Source organism: Eumetopias jubatus, unplaced genomic scaffold (genome assembly GCF_037043125.1).
Source record: "Eumetopias jubatus isolate StellerSeaLion01/CBP00866 unplaced genomic scaffold, mEumJub1_p1.0 scaffold_12, whole genome shotgun sequence".
In the NCBI taxonomy this organism is placed as follows: Eukaryota; Metazoa; Chordata; class Mammalia; order Carnivora; family Otariidae; genus Eumetopias; species Eumetopias jubatus.
The window spans coordinates 51959103-51984851 of NW_028274818.1; the positions used below are offsets into that span (position 1 = coordinate 51959103).

Sequence of the window (25749 nt, forward strand, 5' to 3'; positions counted from 1 at the left end):
TCGGCAGTCAATAAGCGGTTCGGCGTTTGCGGCGGACAACATGGCGGCCTCCATGCTGGGCTCTCTGCTGCGGACCGTCCGGCAGGTCAGGCCCGTGCCCTTAGCCCCACGCCCCGTCCTCCCCACTGAATCCCCAAACCTACGGGTCCTCTACTACTCGGCCACCTGTGGCACCCAGTGCGGACCCGCCCCAAGGGAGGTCCGACCTGCAAATGTAAATTTGATGTTCGTAAGCCTCTGACAGGCATTGAAAGCTGCAGATTGCCGCCGATTTATAGAGAAGTGAGTGTAGATGGAGAAGAGAGGGGGTCCGTGGATTGAGGCTCCAGGGACTCCAATGTTAAGCGAGGAGAGCCGAGCAAAGGAGACTTGACGGGAGTTCCTCGAGGGAGAGGGAAAGCCCAGAGAGTGTGGTGGCCCGGACGCAGGCGACGACAGCATTTCAGGGACCAGGGAGTGGTCAGCTCTGTGCTCAAAGTTGACAGGCCAATTAAAAGGGCTGAGAATTGGCTGTTGGTTTTAGCAGCGTGGAAGTTGTTGGGAGTCTTCGTCATAGCAGTTTCAGTGGCGTGATGGGGGCCAAAAGCGTTCGAGAGAGAACGAGAGGAAAGAAATTGAGAGACTGAGTATAGACAAACCTTTGCTTTGATGTTTTGAGGCAAGGGGAGCAGAAAACTGGGTCGGTAGCTGCTGGAAGGAGAGGTGGGTTAAGAGTGGGTGTTTTGTGTCCTTGTTTTTTCACGTGTCAGAAAACTTTTTATGTTAACGGGAAAGATCTTGTAGCGTGGGAAAAATTAAGGAATAATTGTGGAGCTGTACCTTTTTGTAGGTAAGAGGTGATGGGCCTCATGTTCCATTGTTTAGTCTAAGAACATGGACAGTTCATCCTCTGTGGTAGTGTTGTCCAACAGAAATATAATGCCAACTGCGTGTGTTAATTTAAAATATTCTAGGGGCACCTGGGTGGCTCAGTCGGTTAAGCGTCTGCCTTTGGCTGGGGTCATGATCCCGGGCTGCTGGGATCGAACTCCACGTCGGGCTCCCTGATCAGAGGGCAGTCTGCTTGTCCCCCTGCCTCTGCCCCTGTTCGTGCTTTCTTTCTCACTAGCTCTCAAACAAATAAAATCTTTTAAAAAAATAAAATAAAATATTCTAGTAGCCATGTTAAAAAAGTAAAAAGAAACATGAAATTAATTTTAAATATTTGAAGCCAGCATATCCAAATTAATTTCAATATGTAATCTACGAAGATGACATGAGAAATTTACATTCTTTTTTCATACTAGATCTTCAAGATCCCGTTTGAATTTTACTGACAGCACATCTCAGTTTGGATGTCAAATTTTCCACCATTAAAATAGAAAATGTCCCACCAAAACAGTAAAGTTGTTTAATATTTACAACTGCTTCAGTTTATTTAATGAATTAAAATTAAATAACATTAGGAATTACATTCCTCAGTTGCACTAGTTACATTTCAAATGTTCAGTAGCAATATGTGGTTAGCGGCTACTATAAGAGTGGATATTTAATAACAGGAGAGAATGTACAGCATATGATTACAGATGCTAGTAAGTGGGTAGATGTAGTAGTGGGTGTTTATGGAAATTCTCTCCTGATTGCTTCTAATTTTGTAATTAAAGAGAAGTCATCAGTGGAGTGTGAGGGTGTGGAAGCAGGTGTTAGGGATTTAAGGGAAGAGGAAATGGTGTGAAATAGGAGCAGACAGGAAAACTAGGGACAAGAATTGGAGCAAATACAGTGATGTGAGAGAGAGAGGCCAGGGAGTTGAGATTGTATGAAGTACAACATTGTATTTATGCACTGTGGAATTCAGGCTGGGTAAGGGGGAGACAGGAAATCAAAAGCTGTGAGTGAAAAGTGGTAGGATCAGTGAATTAAAAACCTCACAGGGGTTGTTGTTGGGGTGTTTGAAGGAGCAAGCCAGAAAGAAGTGATAGAGAACGAGGCACCAAAACTGAGATAACAGAAAGCTTGCACTTACTGGTAGTAAAAGACCTAGGGCATGGAAGGGAGTACAAAAATCCCTGGAGGAGAGGGGTTCAAGGAACAGAGAAATCAGGAGATAATTCCATGTACATTGAGATCACCAGGAGTTAGGACAAGAATATTGGAGAGTGACAGTGAGCCAGGATCTAGATTCAGTGATAAATGAAAGGGAGGGGCTGTGGTAGATGAGTGCAGGAGTGAGGGGTGATGGGAGATATAAGCCAAAAGCACGAGAGTCAAAGTTTCCTTTCAGGAAGAAAGACTTGGGAGCTGCCCTGAAGAGCAAGGAATACACTTCCCCTACCTCCTTGCCCAGTCACGGTAGAAAAAACTACAGGGGAAGCCATCAGGAGGGATTCAGGATTCAGCTAGAGCAAAAATCTGAAGATGTTAAGAAGTTGAAGATTTAGAATATTTTGATTGTAGAGCATGAGTTGAAGAGGGCCCCCCGAAAGCTTTTTGGGAGGTAAAGACAGGTTAAGAGGGGGGAATAGGATGTGTACAGAACAGAATAGACTGTAATCTTAATGTATATAGTACTGTTAGAAACCGATAAAATATTGACAGTCTAAATGTAGGCAAAGGACATAAAACATTCACAGAAGACAATGTAATAGAGCAATAAATGTTTTAAGAGTGTATTTTTTTTCTGACCATAAAAGTTGTACAAAAGAAGAATGAAAGATGTTTAAAAATAAATAGAAACCTGTTAGGAGATGGTAGAGAGGAAGTTGATTAGGAAGAGTTTGGAAAAGGATTGAAGGAAAATGTGCAATTTTGTTTTCTAAATCTCCCTAACTTTCAGTTTCATAGGTAAAAGTGAACCTTGGGTTGCCCCTCAACACAAATTGTTTCTTTCAGCCAGAATGATCTCTCCTGGTCTTATGAATCTTATCTTGTTCATGTTTGCTTTGAACAAACCATCTTCTCTCCCCTCCCCTGCCCCCACCAGCTGTATCAAAACCCTGTCAGTCCCTTCAAAGCTTTGCTGAAGCCCCCTCTTCCATAACATTTGTTTCCAGCCCCAGGGACCATGGTATTCATTTGACTCAGTCATGTGTCAAATCAGTATTGAAATTCCATTTGTGCTTGTCTTATTTCCAAAGGTGATTGTAGAAGTGTTGTCCTTCTCCATGAGACTTTTAGCATTTAATGTGTTCAGTTTATCTTTTATTAATAGATGGAAAAAATTTTGGCATTCTAGTAATCTCGTTTTATATTCTTTATAATGCTGTATATATATTCTATAAACAGCTTTTTTTGGAAGTCATTACATAGCAGAAAATTTTTTTTAAGATTTCTTTCTTTCTTTTAGAAAGAGACAGTGAGTGGGGAAAGGGTGAAGGGGTAGAGGGAGACAGAATCCCAAGTGGACTCCATACTGAGCAGAGAGCCCGACTCAGGGCTTGATCTCACCCTGAGATCAAAACCTGCGCCCAAACCAAGGGTCGGATGCTTAACCAACTGTGCCACCCAGGTGTCCCTCCATAGCTGAAATTTAATTAACATGGAATGTTTGCTCTGGTTTGAAAGAGACTTGAGTTTTAGTGGCCTATACAATCTATGCCTCCACTATATTAAGAGACAAAACTGAGCTACGTAAATTTGAAGATCTAATTGGCTTTATTAAATGATTCTGGAATCAGGAACCATCCCATCCAGCAAGTAGAGGGGCACTCCCAGGAACTGTACAAAATGAAGGTTTTTATAGGGAAGAGGGTAGGGCAAGAAAGTTATTAGCAAAAGAAAAGGATTGTTCCAGGCAAGGTCACTTTCCCTTAGGAGGATGAGCCAGGGGGTCTTATCATGCAAATTACCTCCTCTTCATTTGGGGGATGGAGGGCCCATGTGGCACTTACTGGTGCCCATCATAAAATTCCTGATTGACCAGTTAAGACTGCTTTTGTGGGGGAAGTTGAAACAGTAGATTAGGTATTAAGCTCTGGTTTGAGGACTTGGCCTAAGTAATGCCATTTGGGTCTGTGGTTTTCTGTTTTTTACAATTACCCCCTTTTGGTCAAACTCTCAGCTTAACAAATGTGAATTGAATTGAATTGAAGGCCTTAGCGCCACTCAGTGACCAACCTCAAGTTATAGCACTTTTTGTTATTCCTTTGTGTGATATCCATAGGTCATGACATTTTGGCTTAACCTCTGGGATATTCACAGGTCATGGCTTCAGGTTCATGTTTTTTAAGTTGGTCATTTTCTTTGTTCCTTAGATTTGAAATCTCTTCTCTCAATTTTAAAAAAAAATTTTTAAAGTAATTTCTATGCCTGATGTGGGGCTCAAACTCACAACCCCAGGATCAAGAGTCACACACTGTACCGACTGAGCCAGCCAGGCACCCCCAGATGTTTCAAGTCTTAGATCATTTGCCAGATGGTTAGCAGCTGTGAACATGCATTTAAAACTTTTGAGAGAATACAATGCACCAGGGAATTACTATGATTCATATAAGCAAGATAATTCCTAGTGTATGGAGTATACTATAGAGCTATAGTCCCCAAGACCCAAACTAATCAAAATTTAAAAAGTCAAAGACCCCATGGAAGGAGCTATCTTTTTAAGCCAAGTGACCTGTTCTATGATCTTAACGTAACTGAGTTTCAGCTTCCTCAGAAGTGTTAACCCATGCACAGCAGGTGGTGTTGGGCCATAAGGACAGACATCTTGCTCAGATAAAAGATAATCAAGAGCAGGGCTCTTGGGTGGCTCAGTCGTTAAGTGTCTGCCTTCGGCTCAGGTCATGATCCCAGAGTCCTGGGATGGAGCCCCGCATGGGGCTCCCTGCTCGGTGGGAAGCCTGCTTCTCCCTCTCCCTCTGCTTGTGTTCCCTCTCTCACTGTGTCTCCCTCTGTCAAATAAATATATAATCTGAAAAAAAAAGATAATCAAGAGCTATTTTCCTATCAAGGGCAACTTTGGCTAGAGAGTTTAAGGATTTTTATTGGGCTGCAATTGCTTTAGCAACAGATTTTGCAATAATTTTAAGAATTAAGGAGCAGTTCTTGATCGTAGCCTCATTTATGTTTATCCCCAACCAGAGAAATACGGACCTGTCAAAAGGAATAAATCCTGAGTCATGAAAGCCTCCTCGTAGATCCTTTTTAACTCAACAGTGTGAATTTAGGGGAAGCGACCAATTAGATGACTTACTTTACTTGTGAAAAGTTAAGAGCACAGTTAGATTTTCTCCTAGCCTGAAGTAAAAGAGGTTACCCCCTCTTAGCAAGGGCCTGAGGATGTTAATCTTCCCAAGGAGTGCCAGATTAAAGGAAAGGAAAAGGAGAATGGGTTTTATGTTTATAGTATGAAGTCTTGATCTGTCATCTTGAGTGGAAGCAGTCTACCTCAGTGTCAGTTACTTCTCTTCCTTGTCAGTTCGGTTTAGAGGTCTGCAGCATCTGTATGGACCAGGTGTCAGGTGGAGTGTTTTTTAGCTGTGTGTACCCAAGGCTTAATACCTTTTAGTTTTGCAGCAGTGTCACTGGTCAGGAGCACTTGGTAAGGTCTTTTCCAGCGGGGCTTGAAAGTTGTTTTTCTCTGATGATGTTTCTAAAACACCCAGTCCTCAGGCTTCAGACTGTAACCAACAGGATCCTTTGAACTGGGGTTCAGAGAAAGCTTTATTTACCTGTTGATGATAGGGTTTAGCTTAAGGTATTAACGATTTGCAGTAGCTAGTCATACTAGCATGATAAAACAAGAGAGCAGCAGAATATCATATACTGATAGAATCTGAAAAGGTTTACAAGGTTTTTGTTAATGTTTGTATGATTTACCCAGTGAAGTGGGTGCTTTGGTCTTTGGAGATCATGGAAAGTATACCGCAGGGGGGAAATCTTCAGCCCGTTCAGAAAACACACATACAATAACAAGAACATTGATCACCCATGCTAAGCAGCAGTTAAATGAAGTCCAGCTGCAGGTGCTCAAAGGGTACATGAGGTCTGAAGCCTGTGGGAGCACAAACAGTTTTTCCAGGATTATGGCCCAAACAGATCAGACATTGCTGGTAGACTGTTTTTAAAGGCAGACGCTTAACCAACTGAGTGATGCAGGTGCTATTTGATCATATTAGAGAGATTGAGAGTATGAATGAGAGAGGGGACAGAGAGAATCTCAAGCAGAATCCCCGCTGAGCATGGAGCCCCACACGGGGCTCAATCTCAAGACCCTGAGATCATAACCTGAGCTGAAATCAAGAGTCTGATGCTTAACCAGCCGAACCACCCAAACACCCCCTGGTATCAGCTTTTGATATTAAAACTTTTTTTTTTTTTAAGTAGGCTGCACACTGGGCATGGAGCCCAATGTGGGGCTTGAACTCAGGGCTCTGATATCCAGACCTGAGCTGATATCAAGAGTTGGACACTTAACCAGCTGAGCCACCCAGGCACTCCTCTTTTTCTTTTTCTTTTTTTTTTTTTTTAAAGTAAGCTCTGTACCCAACGGCTTGAACTCATGACCCCGAGATCAAGAGTCACATGCTGTATGGACTGAGCCAGCCAGGTGCCCCTTAAAACTCATTTTTTTTTAAAGATTTTATTTATTCAGATATTTATTTATTCAATATTTATTGAATATTTATATTCAATAAATAAATATAAAAGATATTTATTTATTTATTTACCTGGGTGGTTCAGTTGAGTGTCCTTTTTTATGTATTTATTTTAGAGAGAATGTGAGCACAGAGGGGAGGGGCAGAGGGAGAGGGAGAAAAAGTAAACAGACTCTACGCTGAGCATGGAGCCCAACATAGTTGATCTCACAACCCTGAGATCACGACCTGAGCCGAAACCAAGGGTCAGATGCTCAACTGACTGTCTCACCCAGGCACCCCAAAACTCATTTTTTTAAATAAATTTATTTTAATCTTAACCAGCTTGACCACATTTTAAATTCCTTTTCAAAGATTCCTTTTCCACAAACCTTTTATAACTCTTTTCCCCCTACATTCCATTTTTGTCCTGTTTTTCTTTAAACAACCAGCCTTATTTTAGGACAAAATTAATTTTTTCCCCTTAACAAAAAATTCATCTTTATTTCTCATACGTTTTTTACTCCCTTTTTTGGCATATGGAGATGTTTCCCTTATTTTTAGTAGCTTTAATTACATATATTAATTCAAGTTTTTAACTTTAGAAACTTTAATTTGTGGTGAGAACTAAGGTAAGCAATTGTGAATGGTCTGTTAACCAGCATCCCTTAAATTTGCAAATTTATGGATACATTTCATATTATGTAGAAGCATATGTGTGCCTTTTTAATTTTTATCATGTACCATTAACACATCTAAATATCTTTTAGATTTCTGTAATAAGAATCCAAAAGTAGATAAACCTATGTTTAGTAATTAATGTTTTAGTATTTTGTCTTATTTGGAAATGATCTAGGTATTTAATGAATTTAACTTAACTCGTTTAACTTAACAAAACTTTAAGGTTTCAAGTTATCAAAAGGATTTGGGGGCACTATTTTAAAAATTTACTTAAAACTATTTAGTCTTAAATAAGTTTAGATTACCTACCAAAACTTCATTAAACATTAGACAAAGCATTATCCTAAGGTATTATTTTTTGGTGGGCAGATGTTGGAAGAGATAGCTTAGGTAGAATAAAGTTTTATATTTAATGTTGATACCTTGAAAGACGTGTCTGTTTTTTTTTTAAGATTTTATTTATTTGACAGAGCACAAGCATGGGGAGTGGCAGCAGAGGGAGAAGGAGAAGCAGGCTCCCCTGTAAAGCAGGGAGCCTAATGCAGGGCTCAATCCCAGGACCCTGGGATCATGACCTGAGCCGAAGGCAGTCGCTTAACCAACGGAGCCATCCAGGTGCCCCAAGACATGTCTGTTTTAAACTAGTTTTGATTTCAAATATTTTTTCGTATCACATGAACTCGAAAACATATTTGGGTTAGTTTCTTAGAGTTTCAGAATGTACAAATTTTACAAGCACTTGCCTTCAAACCAACTAAATAGAGCTCTTTTACAAATTAATTTTACCTGTACCAGGTGGAGGTAGAGAAAATATCTAATATTTACAACATAAATGGACACAAATACACAGACAAGATGTAAACAAAAATTTATAGCATTTGTTTTTACTAATATTTGTGGAGAGGACATATAGGCCTGATTTCCAAACACCTCCCTGTATTCTTTTGTTTTTTTGGATGAAAAACTTCTCCCTGTAGTTTTGTATTTGCTCTTAGGTCGTGGAGAAGATAGGGGTAGAAAATTTACAGAGAAAGTATCCAAATTTTCTTCAAGGTGGAGATTTGGAGTCTATCCCTCTGTTATCAGAGGTGCTGAAGTCTGAGCCTAAGAACCCTTTTAGCAGTTTGTATTTTGAAAGGACCTCTCTCATGGAGCACCCACCCAGGCTGCTCAGTCAGTTAAGCATCAGACCCTTGATTTCAGCTCAGGTCATGATCTCTGGGTGGTGAGCTCAAGCCCCACATCGAGGGGCTCTGCATTCAGTGGGAAGTCTGCTTGGGATTCTCTCTCTCTCTCTCTCTCTCTCTCTCTCTCTCTCTCTCATAAATATTAAAAAAAAAAAAAGATAAAATGGCCTTTTTTTCCCCTTCAGTCTCAGGTGATTGTGGGCTGTGCTTACATTTCAGAGATGTGATAAGATTTATCACCTCCCCTCTCAGCGGGGAGCCCAACTCAGGACTTGATCCCAGGACCCCGGGATCATGACCTGAACCCAAGGCAGACACTTAGCTGACTGAGCCACCCAGGGGCCCCTAAAATTTACCCTTTTTCTTAAGAGGACAATTTTGTTTCAATATCCTGGTCTTTTACAACATTTTGAGAGGATTAGGCGAGGTTTGGGCATTGGTAAAGATAGGTGGGTTTTGACTTGTTTCTGGAGTTTCATTTCTGGTTTTGTAGAGATTTGTAAGACAGAGACAGTTTTTAATTCTCCAAGGAACGGATTTACAGCCTGAATATCAAGGAACCGGCCCACCTTTTTAACTAGATTTCTTTCTTCATATTAGGAAGATTTTTAACTAAAATGAGAACTAAAGGATTTCTGTCTTTGTAAAATCTGTATAAAATAAAGCCATTCAATAGAGACCTTTTTTTCTGGTTATACAATTCAACCTTGGCATCTATTAACTTCTATTTGTATAAAGTATTAGCTTTATACCTTAAAAAATTTGCTGCTTTTCAGGGGACATGAATTTGTTGGGGGAGGAAGTGTCTAGGTTATATCTACAAAGATCATTGTGTGAAGATGGGAGGGGTTAGTTACAGTAAACCAAACCCTACAGTTCCCAGTGATTCTGCTAAATTCACGTTCTGGCTTTTCACATTTACAGAAGTAGCATATATACTTTGAACCTAAAGATTAGGCTGGAGTGCTCTCTGCAAATTTTGTAGGAAAGGGGAAGTTAAAACTGGCAGATGGGGCTGGATTTTAAGGAGGGGAATTTTGATTGGATGTGGACATTATTTGTCTTATTTTCTTTTTCTTGTCAAGGGAGTCCCTAGGGCCAGCCATTATACTAATAAGGCAATTGAGAGCTCTTTCTAAAGATTTTTTTTTTCCCAAATATAGCCAATTTAAAGGATCCATCATTTGGCCATTGACAAGTAGGGTCTCATTCATTTTAATATCAACTCATATCAATAAGCCTTTTATGGCTTACCCAAAGACAAGGGGCATCCAGAGGGCGTAGATAATGCAGCCACCTTGATCCAAAAGTTTACTCCGAAGAATAGTTTAAGAAAGCAAAGACTTCGGGCGCCTGGGTGGCTCAGTCGTTAAGCGTTTGCCTTTGGTTCAGGTCGTGGTCCCAGGGTCCTGGGATCGAGCCCCACATCAGGCTCTCTGCTCGGCGTGAAGCCTGCTTCTGCCTCTCCCACTCCCCCTGCTTGTGTTCTCTCTCTCGCTGTGTCTTTCTCTGTCAAATAAATAAAATCTTTAAAAAAAAAAAAAAGCAAAGACTTCACTGCACAGGTGATAAGAATGATGTGTGCACGCAGTCTCCAGTCTCCCACAAACGTGAATCGCCTTTAGTCACAACCGCCTAATCTGTGATACCAGGCAGGTAGTCTGGAATGGGTTTTCTAGCACTAACAAGCAACACAGGTTATGACAAAGGCCCCTAATAGGCTGGGACCTCTTAGGACAAACTCTCCTGAGAGCCAGCACTGCCCGACAAAGAGAGCGCTACTTGTAACAGATCCCCAGTCTGTTCATCTGGCCATAAATGTGCACCCCAGTAAGTGCACCCTCCAGATGGTGAAGACCACAGAGAATATTCTCATCAGTCACAAAGCCAAACTCTTAGGTCAGAGAACAAGAAGAAAGGAAAACCCCTACCCAGTGTTGGTTTGTTTTTGGTGTTTATGTGCACATCGACCGCTTTAGCTACGCTTTGGGTCTCTCAACCAATCTCCTCTGTAGGAGGGGTGTGCTTCAGGGTTGGGAACTGTGTTTTACATAGTATCTCATTGCATGGAAGTTTCTTGAGGTTGGCTGGTGACCTACTGTCCATCTAACCCTTTCTGTGACCACTTACCCCTAACACAGGAGTCTTTGAGTTAGATGGCGAGCGCTCTACGCTCTCACATGCTCAACTTGTGCCCACCAATTTTTGTGGCTTTTTGGTCTTCAAGATCCCTGTTAGCTATAGCCTTTAGGTACACACAAAACAAGATAAACAAACATGCACCTCGCCACGCCAGCACTAATGAAAACATGTCACTGCAGACTGGCCAACAGAAGACCGTGTGCACCATCAGCAGTTACCAATGTGCACTAAACCAACCAGCAGACTCCATTCAGGGAGACTGCTGACAGGAAATGGGAAAAGGACCAAACCAGTAAGTCCCAGTAAGTGGGGAATGCAGACTGGAACTGGGGAAGGGATTCCAATGTGGAATTGCAGACTAAACCAAGTGAGAAGGACAGGCACTCGGTTAGGATCCCCATTGGTCTAAATGGACCCATTAACCCCGGACTAGAAAGCCAATATTCGATAAGTATCTCGAATGCAAAAGGAGCAAAGCTGAAACCTAGGGGGGCTTAGCAGTGGCTCTCAGAAATGGCAAGAAGGACCAAACTCAAAAGGGTTCACAGGGTGCCATGCGTTTCTCATTGTCCCCGAATGCCATGAGAAGTTCGATTCATAGCCCAACGCTATGGCTAAATCTGTTAAAACAAAACAAGATTTAACCAAGTAAATTTGGAGATCCAGTTGGCTTTATTAAATGATTCACGATCAGGCAGCAGCAAGTAGAAGGGAGCTCTAAGGAAATGTACAGAATGGGAGGGGTTTTTTTTAATAGGAAGGGTGGGGCAAGAAAATCATTAGTTGTCTTCAGACAAGGTCACTTTCCCTTGGCGGGAGGAGCCGGGGGTCTTATGCAGACGGCCTCATCTTCCTTTGGGGGACGGGGCCCAGGTGGCACGTATTGGCACCCATCAGAAAATTCCTGCCTAATCAGTTAAGACTTTCTGGGGGAGGTTGAAACTGCAAGTAGATTAGGTATTAAGTTTTTGTTTGAGGACCCAGCCTAAGTGATGACATTTGGGGCCTGTGGTTTTCTTTTTACCAAGTAAACATGTGACAGTGAGAAACATACTGTCTTATTACTAGACAACTTATGCTAAGAAATATTAGGCCAGTGATAATTTCAAAGTACCCTTTACTCCAGCAGTTCTGCTTCCAAGAATGTACCTTGCTGATCTATAGGAATGCATGTGAAATAATTTATGTAGGAGTTTACTCAGTGCAGCGTTGTTTTTAACGATAAATGGTGAGGTGTGATCTAGATGTCTGCCAGGAGGTCCCAGATTAAATAAATGATGCATCTGTGAGGAGGAAAAAATCATTTCCTTCTGTTCTAAGTTCTAAGTTCTCAGCTGGGAGAACTATAACAAAAGACATGAACAGGAGAAAAGCATACAAATATGTAAGTTTTACATGATACATGAGCCTTTATAAGGAAGTGATAACCAAAGGGTTAAACCTGAATATTAATGCTAGGTCTGGTGAAGTGGGAAGTTGTGGGGAAATGTGATAAGAGTATGAGCTAAGTGTGGTAAACTCCGCAAACAGCAAGGCCTGTTCTTTGATTCCTCTTGGTGTCCCTCCATCTTCAATGATAAGGTTGCCCATACCCCCCTTCCCAAACCCCTGTCAGGTATAGGGAGGGCACCTCTCACCTGAAGGTCTTAACACCTGCTTTAGGGGGAGGTCAGAAAGTCTTTCCTGCACCTGCTGTTTCTCAAATTCCTTGTGCTTGATGTAGTCAATAATGTCAAGGTGTCATATTTTGAGGTCGTGTGCCCTGAACCTTGTCAAGTCTACTGTATGGACAGTGGAATATGCAACCTAAAAAAAAATGGAGAAACTTTTTAACATATGGATATGAAAGATCTTCAAGATATACTGTTAACTGAGAAAAGGGGGGGCATGAAATATGGGGGAGGAAGTATGTATATGTATTTGTATAGACAAAGATCTCTGGAAGGATACGCAGGATCTAGTAATGGTGGATACCTTTGGAGGTAGAGGGGTGGTCATTGGGCAGGTAAGGGATGAGATGAGGGAGTCTACACTATTTCTTTTTATTTTTTGGTTTTTGAACCATATAGCTATTAGCCTAAGTAAAGGTCAAACAATTATATTTAAAAATCTTAAAATATTTCATTCTCTAACACACCTTATTGGCATTATTAGTTACCACCATTTTGGATTAATGTACATTTGTAGAAGTTATTTATTCTGAATTGAGTCTATTAGTTTAAGCTATTAAAGTGATCCAAAATTACTAGGAAAAAAAACTATTAGGTCATAAATGGTCAATAAAGGTATCACAGGATGAGAGACACTGGCAGAGCCTGGGTCTGATGATCCTTCACCTTGTTCCTTATCTTTTTAGATGGTTCCTTCATCACCTTCAGGCCAAGTTCGAGGTTATTACGTAGACTGGAAAATGTTGCGTGATGTGAAGAGACGAAAAATGGCCTATGAATATGCAGATGAGAGGCTACGGATCAATTCACTCAGGAAGAATACCATTTTGCCAAAAGATCTTCAGGTGAGCAAATTAAGATGAGACCCTGTCTACCACAAGATCATTCTCAAATCAGAGCACAATTGATACTGTTGTGACTTAGTAACAATATAATTTCTGGAGAATATGATCAAGATATCCTAGTCAACATAATTTTTTTTTTAAAGATTTTATTTATTTAATTGACAGAGACAGCGAGAGAGGGAACACAAGCAGGGGGAGTGGGAGAGGGAGAAGCAGGCTTCCCGCCGAGCAGGGAGCCCAATGCAGGCCTCGATCCCAGGACCCTGAGATCATGACCTGAGCCGAAGGCAGTTGCTTAACCAGCTGAGCCACCCAAGCGCCCCCTAGTCAATATAAATTAATAACCTTGAAGTGATTTTGGTGAGTTTCAGACTAAAGAGAACTATTCATTCCTAACTAGCCTTTTAATTGTTTCACTAGATGACCCTTAGAAAGGACTGGTGCATGGTAACCACACAAATTGGGCAGTTATTTTGACATAAGATCTCCCCCCGCCCCAAATTCTTCCCACTCTTTCAACTATCAAGGCATTGGGAGGCTGTGCTGACCCATGAGGCCAGCCAGGTGGCCTAAACTGTTCCTCCCCCAGGGCAATTCCTAGCCTGCCTCTCTCAACTCCTTTGCCCACCTCTGTGTACTGAGATGGCTTTCCTCTAGGTTTACTTTCTTGTACTCCTTAACTTGAATAAGAGGATGTCAACCCTATTTGACTTCCTTAAGCATAAGGTCCTGCACCTACCTGGTGACATAGAATACCTGCATTCAGGAGTCTTACTGGGGCTCCTGGGTGGCTCAGTCAATTAAGCAGCGGACTCCTGATTTCAGCCCAGGTCATGATCTCAGGGTCCTAGGATCCAGCCCTGCATCGTTGGGCTCACAGTGTGCTTCAGGGTTCCCTCCCTCTCCTTGCTCTTCTCCTCTCTCTCTTGCCCTCACTCTCAAATAAATAATAAATGAAAACAGTGAAGTCCAAAATCTTTAGGACACAGCAAAGGCATTTCTAAGAGGGAAGTTTAAAGTCATACAGGCCTACCCCAAGAAACAAAAATCTCAAAACAACCTAACCTAACACTTAAAGGAGCTAGAAAAAGAACAAATTTCAAAGCTAGTAAATGGGAGGAAATAATGAAGATCAGGACAGAAATAAATGAAACAGACGTGGAAAAAAAAAACAATAGAAAAGATCAATGATAGAGCTGAGTTCTTTCTAAAGATAAATAAAATTGACATTTAGCCAGACTTACCAAGAAAAAGGAAGGAATGAAATCAGAAATGAGAGGAAATAACAAATGACAGTACAGAAATACAATTGATTACAAGAGAATATGAAAAATTATATGCCAACAAATTGGACAACCTAGAAGGAATGGATGAATTCCTAGAAACCTGCAATTTCTCACAACCAAATCAGGAAAAGATAGAAAATTTGAACAGACTTACTACTAGAAATGAATTGGTAATCAAAAAACTCCCAACAAACAAAATTCCAGGACCAGATGTCTTCACAGATGAATTCTACCAAACATTTAAAGAAGACTTAATATCTATTCTTCTCAAACTATTCCAGTAAATAAAAGAGGAAGGGAAACTTCCAGATTCATTCTACATGGCCCCTATTACCTGATACAAAAACCAGACAGAGACACTACAAAAAAAGAAAACCACAGACCAAAATCTCTGATGAACATAGGTTAAAAAAAATTAGCAAAGCAATGTCAACATACATTAAAGGGTCATTCACCACGGTCAAAGGGATTTCTTTCAGGGATGCAAGGGTAGTTCACTTTTGGCAAATCCATCAACATGATACTTTAACAAGGGAAACGATAAAAACCATGTGATCATCTCAGTAAATATATTTGACAAAATATAACAGCCATTCGTGACAAAACTCAACAGAGTGGATTTAGAGGGAACATACCTCAACATAATGAAAGCCATGTATGAAAAATCTACAGCCATCGTCATACTCAGCAGTGAAAAATTGAAAGCTTTTGCACTAAGTTTGGAAACAAGACAAGGATGTCCACTTTCACTACTTTTATTCAACATAGTACTCAACTGCAGGAATCACACAAGGAAAAGAAAGAAGAGGCATCAAAATTGGTAAAGAAGTAGTAAAGGGGTGCCTGGGTGGCTCAGTCATTGACCGTCTGCCTTTGGCTCAGGTCGTGATTCCACGGTCCTGGGTTCCAGCCCCGCATCGGGCTCCCTGCTCGGCGGGAAGCCTGCTTCTCCCTCTCCCACTCCCCCTGCTTGTGTTCCTGTTCTTGCTATCTCTCTTTGTCAAATAAATAAAATCTTTAAAAAAAAAAAAAAGTAAAAACTGTCACTGTTTGCAGATGACCTGACACTATATAGAGAAAACCCAGGAGGACCTGCGTGGCTCAGTTGCTTAAGCATTCCACTCCTGGTTTTGGCTCAGGTCATGATCTCAGGATCATGAGATCAGGCCCCGTGTCAGGCTCGGTGCTCAGCACATGATCTGCTTGAGAGATTCCCTCTCTCGCTCTCCCTCCCCCTCTCCTCCTTCCCCCACTTGTATGCAGTGCATGTTCTCTCTCGCTCTCTAAAATAAATGAATAAAATCTTAAAAAAAAAAAACCCAATGACTCCACCATAGACTATTAAGAACTGATAAATGATTTTAATAAAGATGCAAGATATAAAATTGATATACAGAAAGCTATTGCATTTCTATACATTAATAATGAAGTAGCAAAAAGAGAAATTAAGAAAACAATCCATTTACAATTACACCAAAAAGAATGAAGTACCAAGGAAATATTCTTTAATGCTTAATAGTTTGTGTTAATTTAGTGGCTTTCATATGCATTTTATTTAATTTATGCACTTATAATATGTTAGAGTAATTACTGTGCTTTCTCACAGTCTAGCACAGGGTCCATCATACTTGTCATATTTAAGTGAATATAATCACACACTAATATGCACATATATAAGAATAAATCTCTACTGAGAAATCCTTAATGCAAGCTTCTGTAGTAATTTCTTTTTCCTCCATCTCAACCACTTTTGCCCTTACCAGCTTCATTCTCTCTATTGCAAATAATCTTTTAAAAATGTAAATCTCATCTGATCCCTCATCTGTGCTTCTCCAGCAGTTAGAATCTTTACCGTAGGTGTCAGGGCTCTGTTATCCTTCCCCAGCCTCCTCTCAAACCCATTCCCTCTTATTTGATCTGCATCCCAGAGGTTTCAGATTTTCATTACTCATAAGTCATATGGGAAATAAACTAACTTTATACCTTAAGGAACTAGAAAAAGGAGAGTAAACTAAGCCCAAGTTAGCAAAAGAAAGGGAGTAACGGGCACCTGGCTGGCTCAATCGGTAGAACATGCATCTCTTGATCTCGGGGTCATGAATTCAAGCCCCACATTGGGTGTAGAGCTTACTATTAAAAAAAGAAGAAGAAAAGGAAAGAAAAAGAAAAATCAAGGATTAAAGCAGAAATAAATGAAATAGAGACCAGAAACATACTAAGGACCAATGAAACTAAGAGCTGATGTTTTGAAAAGATAAACAAAATTGGCAAATCTTTAGCTAAACTAAGTAAAAAAAGAGCAAGAACTCAAAATCAAATGAAAAAGGAAACATTACAACTGATATTACAGAAATACAAAGTATCATAAACTGATATGAGCTGGGTGGGGCACCTGGGTGGCTCAGTCAGTTGAGTGTCTGCCTTCAGCTCAGGTCATGATCCCAGGGTCCTGCAATTGAGCCCCATATTGGGCTCCCTGCTTAGCGGGGAGCCTGCTTCTCCCTCTCCCTCTGCTGCTCCCCCTGCTAGTGCTCTCTTGCTCTCTGTCAAATAAATAAAATCTTAAAAAAAAAACAAAAACAAAAAACTGGTATGAACCATTACATGCCAACAGATTGGATAACCTAGAAGAAATGGATAAATTCCTAGAAATATACAGCCTAATAAGACTAATTGGAGGAGAAATAGAAAATCTGAACTGACCAATAATGAATAACGCTATTGAATTAGTAATCAGAAACCTTTCAGAAAAGAAAAACCCAGGACCCTATGGCTTCATGAGTGAATTCCATCAAACATTTAAAGGTGAATTAATACCAGGGTGCCTGGGTGGCTCAGTTGGTTAAGTGTCTGACTCTTGATTTCTGGCTTGGGTCATGATCTCAGGGTGTGGAGCCTGCTGGGATCCTCTCCCTCTTCCTCTAACCCTCCCCCTTCTCCTAAATTTTTTTTTTTAGAAACATTAAAAAAAAAAAAGTGGATTAATACCAATACTTCTCGAACTCTTCCAAAAACTTGAAGGCAAAGGACCACTTCCGGATTTATTTTATCAAGCCAGCATAACCCTGTTATCAAAGCCAGATAAGAACACTATAAGAAAAGAAACACAGGGGTGCCTAGGTGGCTCATTCGGTTAAGCTTCTGACTCTTGATTTCATCTCGGTTGTGAGATCGAGCCTCGTGTCGGGCTCCGCCCTGGGTGAAGAGCCTGCTTAAGATTCTCTCTCTTCTTCCCTCCTTCCCTTCCTCCCTCCCCCTTTCTCCTTCTCTCCCCTCCCACCCTCCCTCCCTCTCAAAAAAGAAAGAAAAAGACTATAGGCCAATATCCCTGAAATATGTAGGTGTAAAAATTCTCAACAAAATACTAGCAAAATCATATAATAGCATATTAACAGTATCATCCACCATGATCAAATGGGATGTATCCCTGGGATGCAAAGATGGTTCAACATATGCAAATCAACAAATATGATATACCACATTAATAGAATGAAATATAAAAATCATATGGTCATCTCAACAGATACAAAAAAGCATTTGACAAAATTCAACATTATTTCATGATAAAAGCTCTCAAGAAATTGGGTGTAGAAGAAATGTGTAACAAAATAATAAGCCCAGAGCTAACATTATACTCAGTGGTGAAAGGTTGAAAGCTTTTCCCTTAAGATCAGGAACAGGGAAAGGATGCCCCCTCTTGGCTCTTCTATTCAACACAGTACTCAGGCAAGAAAAATTTTTAAAAAGGCATTCAAATCAGAAATGAAGAAGTGGGGCACCTGTCTGGCTCAGTTGGTGGAGCATGTGCTCTTGTTCTCAGGTCATGAGTTCAAGTCCTACATTGGGTGTGGAAAAAAAAAAAAGAGGTAAAACTGTTTGCATATGTGATCTTATACATGGAAAATCCTAAGGACTCCACCAAATACTGTTAGAACTGACCAATGAATTCAGTAAAGTTGAAGGATATAAAAATCAGTTGTGTTTGTATAGACTAACAACAAAATATCTGAAAAAGAAATAATACAATCCCATGTTACAGTAGCATCAAAATCAGTAGAATACTTAGGGATAAACTTCATGAGGGGAAAGATCCATATGCTGAAAACTATAAGGCATTGATGAAAGAAACTGAAGAAGACATAAACGAAAAGATGTCCTGTGTTCATGGGTCAGAAGAATTAATATTTTTAAAATGTCCATACTTGGGGCACCTGGGTAGCTTAGTTGTTTAGTGTCTGACTCTTGATTTCAACTCAGGTCATGATCTCAGGGTCATGAGATCAAGCCCCGTGTTGGGCTCCACGCTCTGCAGGGAGTCTGCTTGGGATTCTCTCTTTCCCTCTCCCTCTCCTTCTGCCTCTCCTCTCTCTCTCTCTAAAATAAGTAAGTCTTGAAAAGAAAAGGAACTGTCCATACTACACAAAGCCATTTATAGACTTTTTGATAAATTCCAATGGCATTTTTCACAGAAATAAAAAAAAAATCCTAAAATTCATATGGAATCACAAAAGAGCCCTGAGTAGCCAAAGCAGTCCTGAGAAAGAACAAAACTGGAGGCAACACACTTCCTAATTTAAAACTTTAGTATAGGGGCTCCTGGCTGGCTCAGTCAGTGGAGCATGCTACTCTTGATCTTAGGGTTATGAGTTCAAGCCCTGTGTTGGGTGTTGAGATTACTTAAAAATAAAATCTTTAAAGAAAAAAACACTTTATTACAAAGTTGTAATATTCAAGGTAGTATACTGCATAAAAACAGACACCTAGAACAATGGAAGAGAACCAAGAGCCCAGGAATAAACCCATTCATATATGGTCAACAAATATTCAACAAGGGGACCTGAACTACTTAATGGAGAGAGAGTAGTTGCTTTAATAAATGGTGTTGGGGAAACTGGATGTTCACGTGCAAAAGAATGAAATCGGACCCCTATCTTAAACCTCACAGTAATTAACTCAAAATGTGTGAAAACTTTAAAACCTGAAACTATAAATCTTCTAGAAGAAAACATAAGGGAAAAGCTCCTTGACATTGGTCTTGGCAGTGATTGTTTAGATATGACACCAAAAGCACAAGCAACAAAAAGCAAAACATAAGAGTAAATGCTTCTGCACAATAAAAGACCTGATAAAGGGGTAATATCCAAAATATATAAGGAACTCCTATAGTTCAATAGCCAAAAATCAACACTTAAGTTGAAAAATTATCAGAGAACCTAAATAGACATTTTTCCGAAGAAGTCCTACAAATGTCCCCTACAGGTACATGAAAAGATGCTCAATATCACTTATGATCAGGGAAATGCAAACCAAAACCACAATGAGATATCACCTCATACTTGTTAGAATGACTATTATCAAAAAGACAAAGGATAAGTTTTGGCGAGGATGTGGGGAAAAGGGAACCCTTGTGCACTGTTGGTGGGAATGTAAATTGGTGCACTAATTATTGAAAACTGGAGGTTCCTCAAATAGTTAAAAATAGAACTATCCATATGGTCCAGCAGCAGTCTACTTCTGAGTATCTGAAGAAAATGAAAATAGTAATTCGAGAAGACATCTGCACTTCCATGTTCACCACAGCATTATTCACAATAGCCAAGATATGGAAGCAACCTAAGTGTTAGCAAATGAATGTGATACTTATTCAAAGAAAATGTGGTACACACAGGCACACACAATAGGCAATAGTATTTTGCCTTTTGCAATAACTTGAATATACCTTGGGAGTATTATGTTAAATAAGTCAGAGAAAGACAAATACTGTTTGATTTCACTTACGTATGGAATGTGGAGTTAGTTGAACTCATAGGAACAGATTAGAATGGTGGTTACTGGTGGCTGGGAGGTCGGGGAAATGGGGAGATCTCGGGCAAAGAGTACAAACTTATCTCTATAAGATGAATAAGTTCTGAGAATCTAACATATAAAGTAATTATAGTTAACAATATTGTATGTTTGAAAGTTGTTAAGAGAGTAAATGTTAAATGTTCTCATCATCAAAAAAAGTAATTATTTGGGGGTGATGAAGGTGTTCAGTAGGCCTTATTGTGGTAATTATTTTGTAGTGTATACATGTATCAGATCATCACAGTGTGTTACATGATGTTACATGTCAGTTATATCTCAATAAAGCTGGAGAAAAAAACATATGGGGAGACAACAGAAATATGTTCACATATTTTCCAAATGACTTAAACAAGAATGTATATGGTGGTGAAAAACTGGGGGCTTTTCCTGTAAGAACCAAAACAAGACAAGGATGTCTACTCTTGCCACTTTTATTCTACGTAGTACTGGAAGTCCTGGCCACAGCAATCATACAATGAATCAATGACATCCAAATTGGTAAGGAAGAAGTTAAACTGTCACTATTGGCAGATGACATGATACTATAGAAAACCCTAAAGACTCCACCAAAAAATTATTAGAGATAATAAATGAATTCAGTAAAGTTGCAGGAGATAAAATTAATATACAGAAATTATTTACACTTCTATACACTCATGGCAAAGTAGCAGAAAGAGAAATTTAAAAAAACAGTCTCATTTACAGTTGCACCAAAAACAATAAAATACCTAGGAATAAACTTAACCAGGGAGATGAAAGACCTGTATTCTGAAAACTATAAACACTAACGAAAGAAATTGAAGACAATACAAATAAATGGAGAGATATTCCATGCTCATGGGTTGGAAAGATTAATATTGTTAAAATAGCCATACTACCCAAAGCATTCTACAGATTCAGTGCAATCCCTATCAAAATGCCAACTGCACTTTTCACAGAACTAGAACAAATAATATTAAAATTTTTATGGAACCGCATAAGAGCCCAGATAGTCAAAGTAATCTTGAGAAAGAACAAAGCTGGAGGTATCCCAGTGCCAGATTTCAAGATATACAACAAAGCAATAATAATCAAAACAGTGTAGTACTGACACTGAAACAGACATATAGATCATTGGAACAGAATAGAGAGCACAGAAATAAGTTAATCTACAACAAAAGAGGCAGGAATATACAATGGGGAAAAGATAGTCTCTTCAATAAATGCTGTTGGGAAGCTGGACAGCTACATGCAAAAGAATACAACTTATAAGACCACTTATACCATATGTAAAAATAAACTCAAAATGGGTTAAAGACATAAATGTGAGACCTGAGAGCATAAAACTCTTAGAAGAAAATATAGGCAATAATTTTTTTGACATCGACTGTATCAACATTTTTCTAGCTATGTCTCCTCAGGCAAGGGAAACAAAAGCACAAATAAACTGTTGGGACTAGCACCACAATAAAAGCTTTTGCTCATCAAAGGAAACCATCAACAAAGTAAGAAGACATCCGACTGAATAGGAGAAGATATTGCAAATGATACATTGCAAATGATAAGAGGTTAGTAGCCAAGATACATAAAGAACTTCTACAACTCAACACCCGAAAAAGCAAATAATCCAATTTAAAAGTTGGCAGAGGACCTGAATAGATGTTTTTCCAAAGAAGACTTCCAGGTGGCCAACAGACACATGAAAAGATTCTCCACATCAGTCATCATCAGGGAAATGCCAGTCAAAACTACAAGGAGATGTCACCTCACACCTGTCAGAATGGTTAGAAGTAAAAAGACAACAAGGATGGGCAAGGATGTGGATTAAAGGGAAACTTCGTGTGTGTTAGTGGGAATATAAATTGGTATAGACACTGTGGAAAACAGTATGGAGGCTGTGCAAGTAATTAAACATAGAGAACTATCATATGATTCAGTAATTTCACTACTGGGTATTTACCCATGGTAAGCAAAAACACTAATTCAAAGACACATGCACTCCAGGGTTTACTGCAGCATTATTTACAAATAGCCAAGATATGGAAGCAACACAAGTGTCCATCAATAGAAAAATAGATAAAGAAGATGGGTGGGGGGATGTGCGTGCGTGCGCACAATGGAATATTATTCAGCCATAAAAAAATGAGATCTTGCCATTTGCAACAGCATGGATGGACCTAGAAAGTATTATGCTAAGTGAAATAAGAGAAAAACAAATGCCATGAGATTTCACTTACATGTGGAATCTAAAAAAAAAAAACAAATACAGAAACAGACCCATATGTACAGAGAAGAAACTGATGATTGCCGGGATTGGAGGGGAGAGATGGGCACAAGGAGCGAAGGGGAGTGGGAGGTACAGGCTTCCCGTTATGGAATGAGTAAGTCATAGGGATGAAAGGTGCAGCCCAGGGAATATAGTCAATGGTACTGTGACAGTGTTGTGTGGTGTGAACTATCCATATGGTCCAGCAGCAGTCTACTGAGTATCTGAAGAAAATGAAAATAGTAATTTGAGAAGACATCTGCACTTCCATGTTCACCACATGGTAGATGTGTAGATGGTAGCTACACATGTGGTGAGCACAGCATCATGTATAGACTTGGCAAATCACTATGCTGCACACCTGAAACTAATGTAACCATATTTCAACTATACTTCAATGGAAATAAGATTCAAAAAAAAAAAAAGATGCAGCTGCCCTATTCATAAGAGCTCAAAACTGGAAACTACCCAGATGTCCATCAGCTGTAGAATGGATAAATGAATTATGGTATGTTCACACGATGAAAATCACCACCAATGAGAATGAACAGATTACAACACATGCAACAGTATGGATGAATCTCACAAGCATATTATTGAATGAAAGAAGCCAAAGAGAAATGAATGAAAAAGAATGCCTACTGTATGGTTAGATTTATATGAAATCTAAATACGGAGAACTCATCTGTGATGTTAGTAATCAGGAGAGCTGCTGGCTAACAGTGTCTGTGGTCAATGTCTAAAAGGAGGCACATGTGGGGCCTGGGGTGCTGCTGATGTTTGTTTGCATTCCAGTTGCTTATTACAGAGATGTCCTGTTAAAAGTGAATGAGCTTTACACTTAATGGTTTGTGGATTCTTGTGTATCTGTGTTAAATTTCTATAAAATTTTTAAAGATTGTTTTGGGAGCATGCCAAAAATTTCTATCATTTTTTCCGGTCTGTTTGTTTTTACCCAGAGGTTAAGGTTCACTACTGTGTCTAAGGTTCTTTGGGGAAACTGGCTATATTAGTGAATCTAGCCCTTTGTTCCCTAACTCAAGCATTGACTCAAGCATATGGAATAACTGTGTGCATGTGATCTGTGTAGTAATGTTGTGACTTCCCTTAGGAAGTGGCCGATGGAGAAATTGCTGCCCTTCCCCGGGATAGCTGCCCTGTTCGAATCCGAAATCGGTGTGTTATGACGTCCCGTCCACGTGGTGTAAAGCGGCGCTGGAGGCTTAGTCGTATTGTCTTCCGTCACTTAGCAGACCACGGGCAGCTGTCGGGGGTCCAGCGAGCAATATGGTGACCCGCTCTGGAACCTACTGAGCAGGGAAACCAGTTCTGGCAAGAAGAGGCTTCTCTAATAGACAAAAACCTAGTTTTGTAGGGGTCCAGTATGGGAGTCTAGTCTACCTGATGCTGCCTACGGTTAAATTACTTTTTAATTTTAAATTAAGAAATTTGGTGGATGTTTCAGTCAGTGAATTCTGGCTCTCTGTGAATTATCTCTTCTCTTGGACTTAAAAATTAACCGTACTGTTTCCATACATAGTGCAAGGAGTAGAATAATAAAAAATATTCTGTGAAAATATTCTCTGTATGCCTGCCTTTTCCTTCACGCTAAATCTTTTAGCAACATATGAAGCGTTCCTGTATTTTTAAGGGCATTATTTCATAAAGCAGTATTATCTGATAGTTAACGCAACTCACGGACAAGTAACTCATCTGTGGCAGTTTGTCATCCTGGGCTGGCTTCCCTGACCTGCACAGCGCACCATACTGCCAGCTCATTGTTAGGGAAACGATGTGTTAGAAGGTATAGCTGATGTTCCTGGGTGTCTAAGTCATGCTCCACTTCTCTGTGTGATGGCTGGACAAGAGGCAGAAGCACTAAAAGTTTTCTTGTTCCATCTTTGACAGCCTTTAGGGAAGAAGCCCTCTTAGAGCCCCTGAAAATCGATGCAAACAGGAAAAATTTTGTTGGAATAGTATATATTTTCTTTATTCTGGTTTATCTGTAACAGAAATGAGTAAAGGTAGCAAAAGATTGTCTTGTTCAGTAACTCAGCAGTGATCAGCCCAGTGATAAAAATGTCCGGGGTGTAAGTATGGAAGCACCCACTTCACATCAGGCAAGTGTTCCCGGAGCTGACATCAGAACTTCAATTAGGAGGCAAGGGATGAGATTTTTGCAGAGGGAACCAGGGAAGTGGAGGCACAAAGTCATCAAGGAGTGCGACGGCAGCCCCTCCGTTGTATGAGAAATATGAAACGCAAGACAAACCCCATGTCATGGAAGATACATTATGTGAAGGTAAGACTTAATTGGGGAGCAGAGGAATAACCTCATCAGTTGCTCTCCAGATAACTGACAATAGTGTGGTAGATCTAGGCCACGAGTGGAAAGGCTCCATGCAAGATAACCAGTTAGGAGGGATGTCATAATCGTTCTGGAAAACCAGGGCCTTAACAAAGGGAGTTGAGGCAGACAAGAGGATAGGTTTTAAAAAGTCTTATTTAGAAAGAAAATTGGGCAAGACTTAGAGACTGATAGGTAAAGGGGACTGTAGGTTTCTGGTAAGGGTGATTGGATGGATGGCAGAAGGCAACCCCCAGATAGAAAATATAGGCAGAAAAGAATCAGTTGGGAGGAAACCGGGCATGTGAGTTCAGGTTTCAGTCGTGCTGTTGGAGATGCCTGTGTCTCAGGAAGAGGCTTGGTGTGCACCTGGGTAGCAGAGTCCGGAATTTAGTGGAGGTGAAGCTGTGCGAGAATTCTCAAACCTTGGATTCATGTTTCCCAAATTTATATTACAGCTTACCAACTGGAATGCTCTAGCTAGTATCCCAACTAGTAACTAGGGTTAATCAGATTATAACTAGAACGTCCCATTTGTTTTCTGGCATATCATCGATAGGACACCCTCTTTTTGTTTTCATTTGTTTGATTCAGGCATCCAAGCATGATCCATCGATTTCATTTGGTTGCTGTGCCTGTCATTCCTGCTTTCGTGTCACTGGTTTGTTGGAGGAGCCAGGTCATTGGTCCTTACATTCTGCATGGAGCGCTGGGTGTTACACGCAAACAGTGAACCATGGACACTACATCAAAAACTCATGGAATAAAAAAAAAAGGCCAACATTTGGGGGCGTTTGCTTCTTCATGTGTCCTTTAATTTATTCCTGTCCCTAAAAACTCGTAGTTACACTCAGAGGCTTAACTAGATTCAGGTTCAGTTTTTTAAGGAATGAATTTTCCCAGGTGTGCTGGATACTATTTCCTGTGCCATCAGAAGGCAACTTT

The 25749-nt window shown here is 40.1% G+C and overlaps 1 protein-coding gene across 1 annotated transcript; it reads left to right on the forward strand.

Moving 5' to 3' along the window:
• MRPS14 (mitochondrial ribosomal protein S14) lies at positions 1-24037 on the forward strand. Its single transcript, XM_028123025.1, has 3 exons — positions 1-85; positions 12921-13079; positions 23569-24037. Exons 1-3 carry the CDS (start codon positions 41-43, stop codon positions 23749-23751), a joined length of 387 nt encoding a protein of 128 aa, XP_027978826.1. The 5' UTR covers positions 1-40; the 3' UTR covers positions 23752-24037.
• Positions 24038-25749: the final 1712 nt, after the last annotated feature.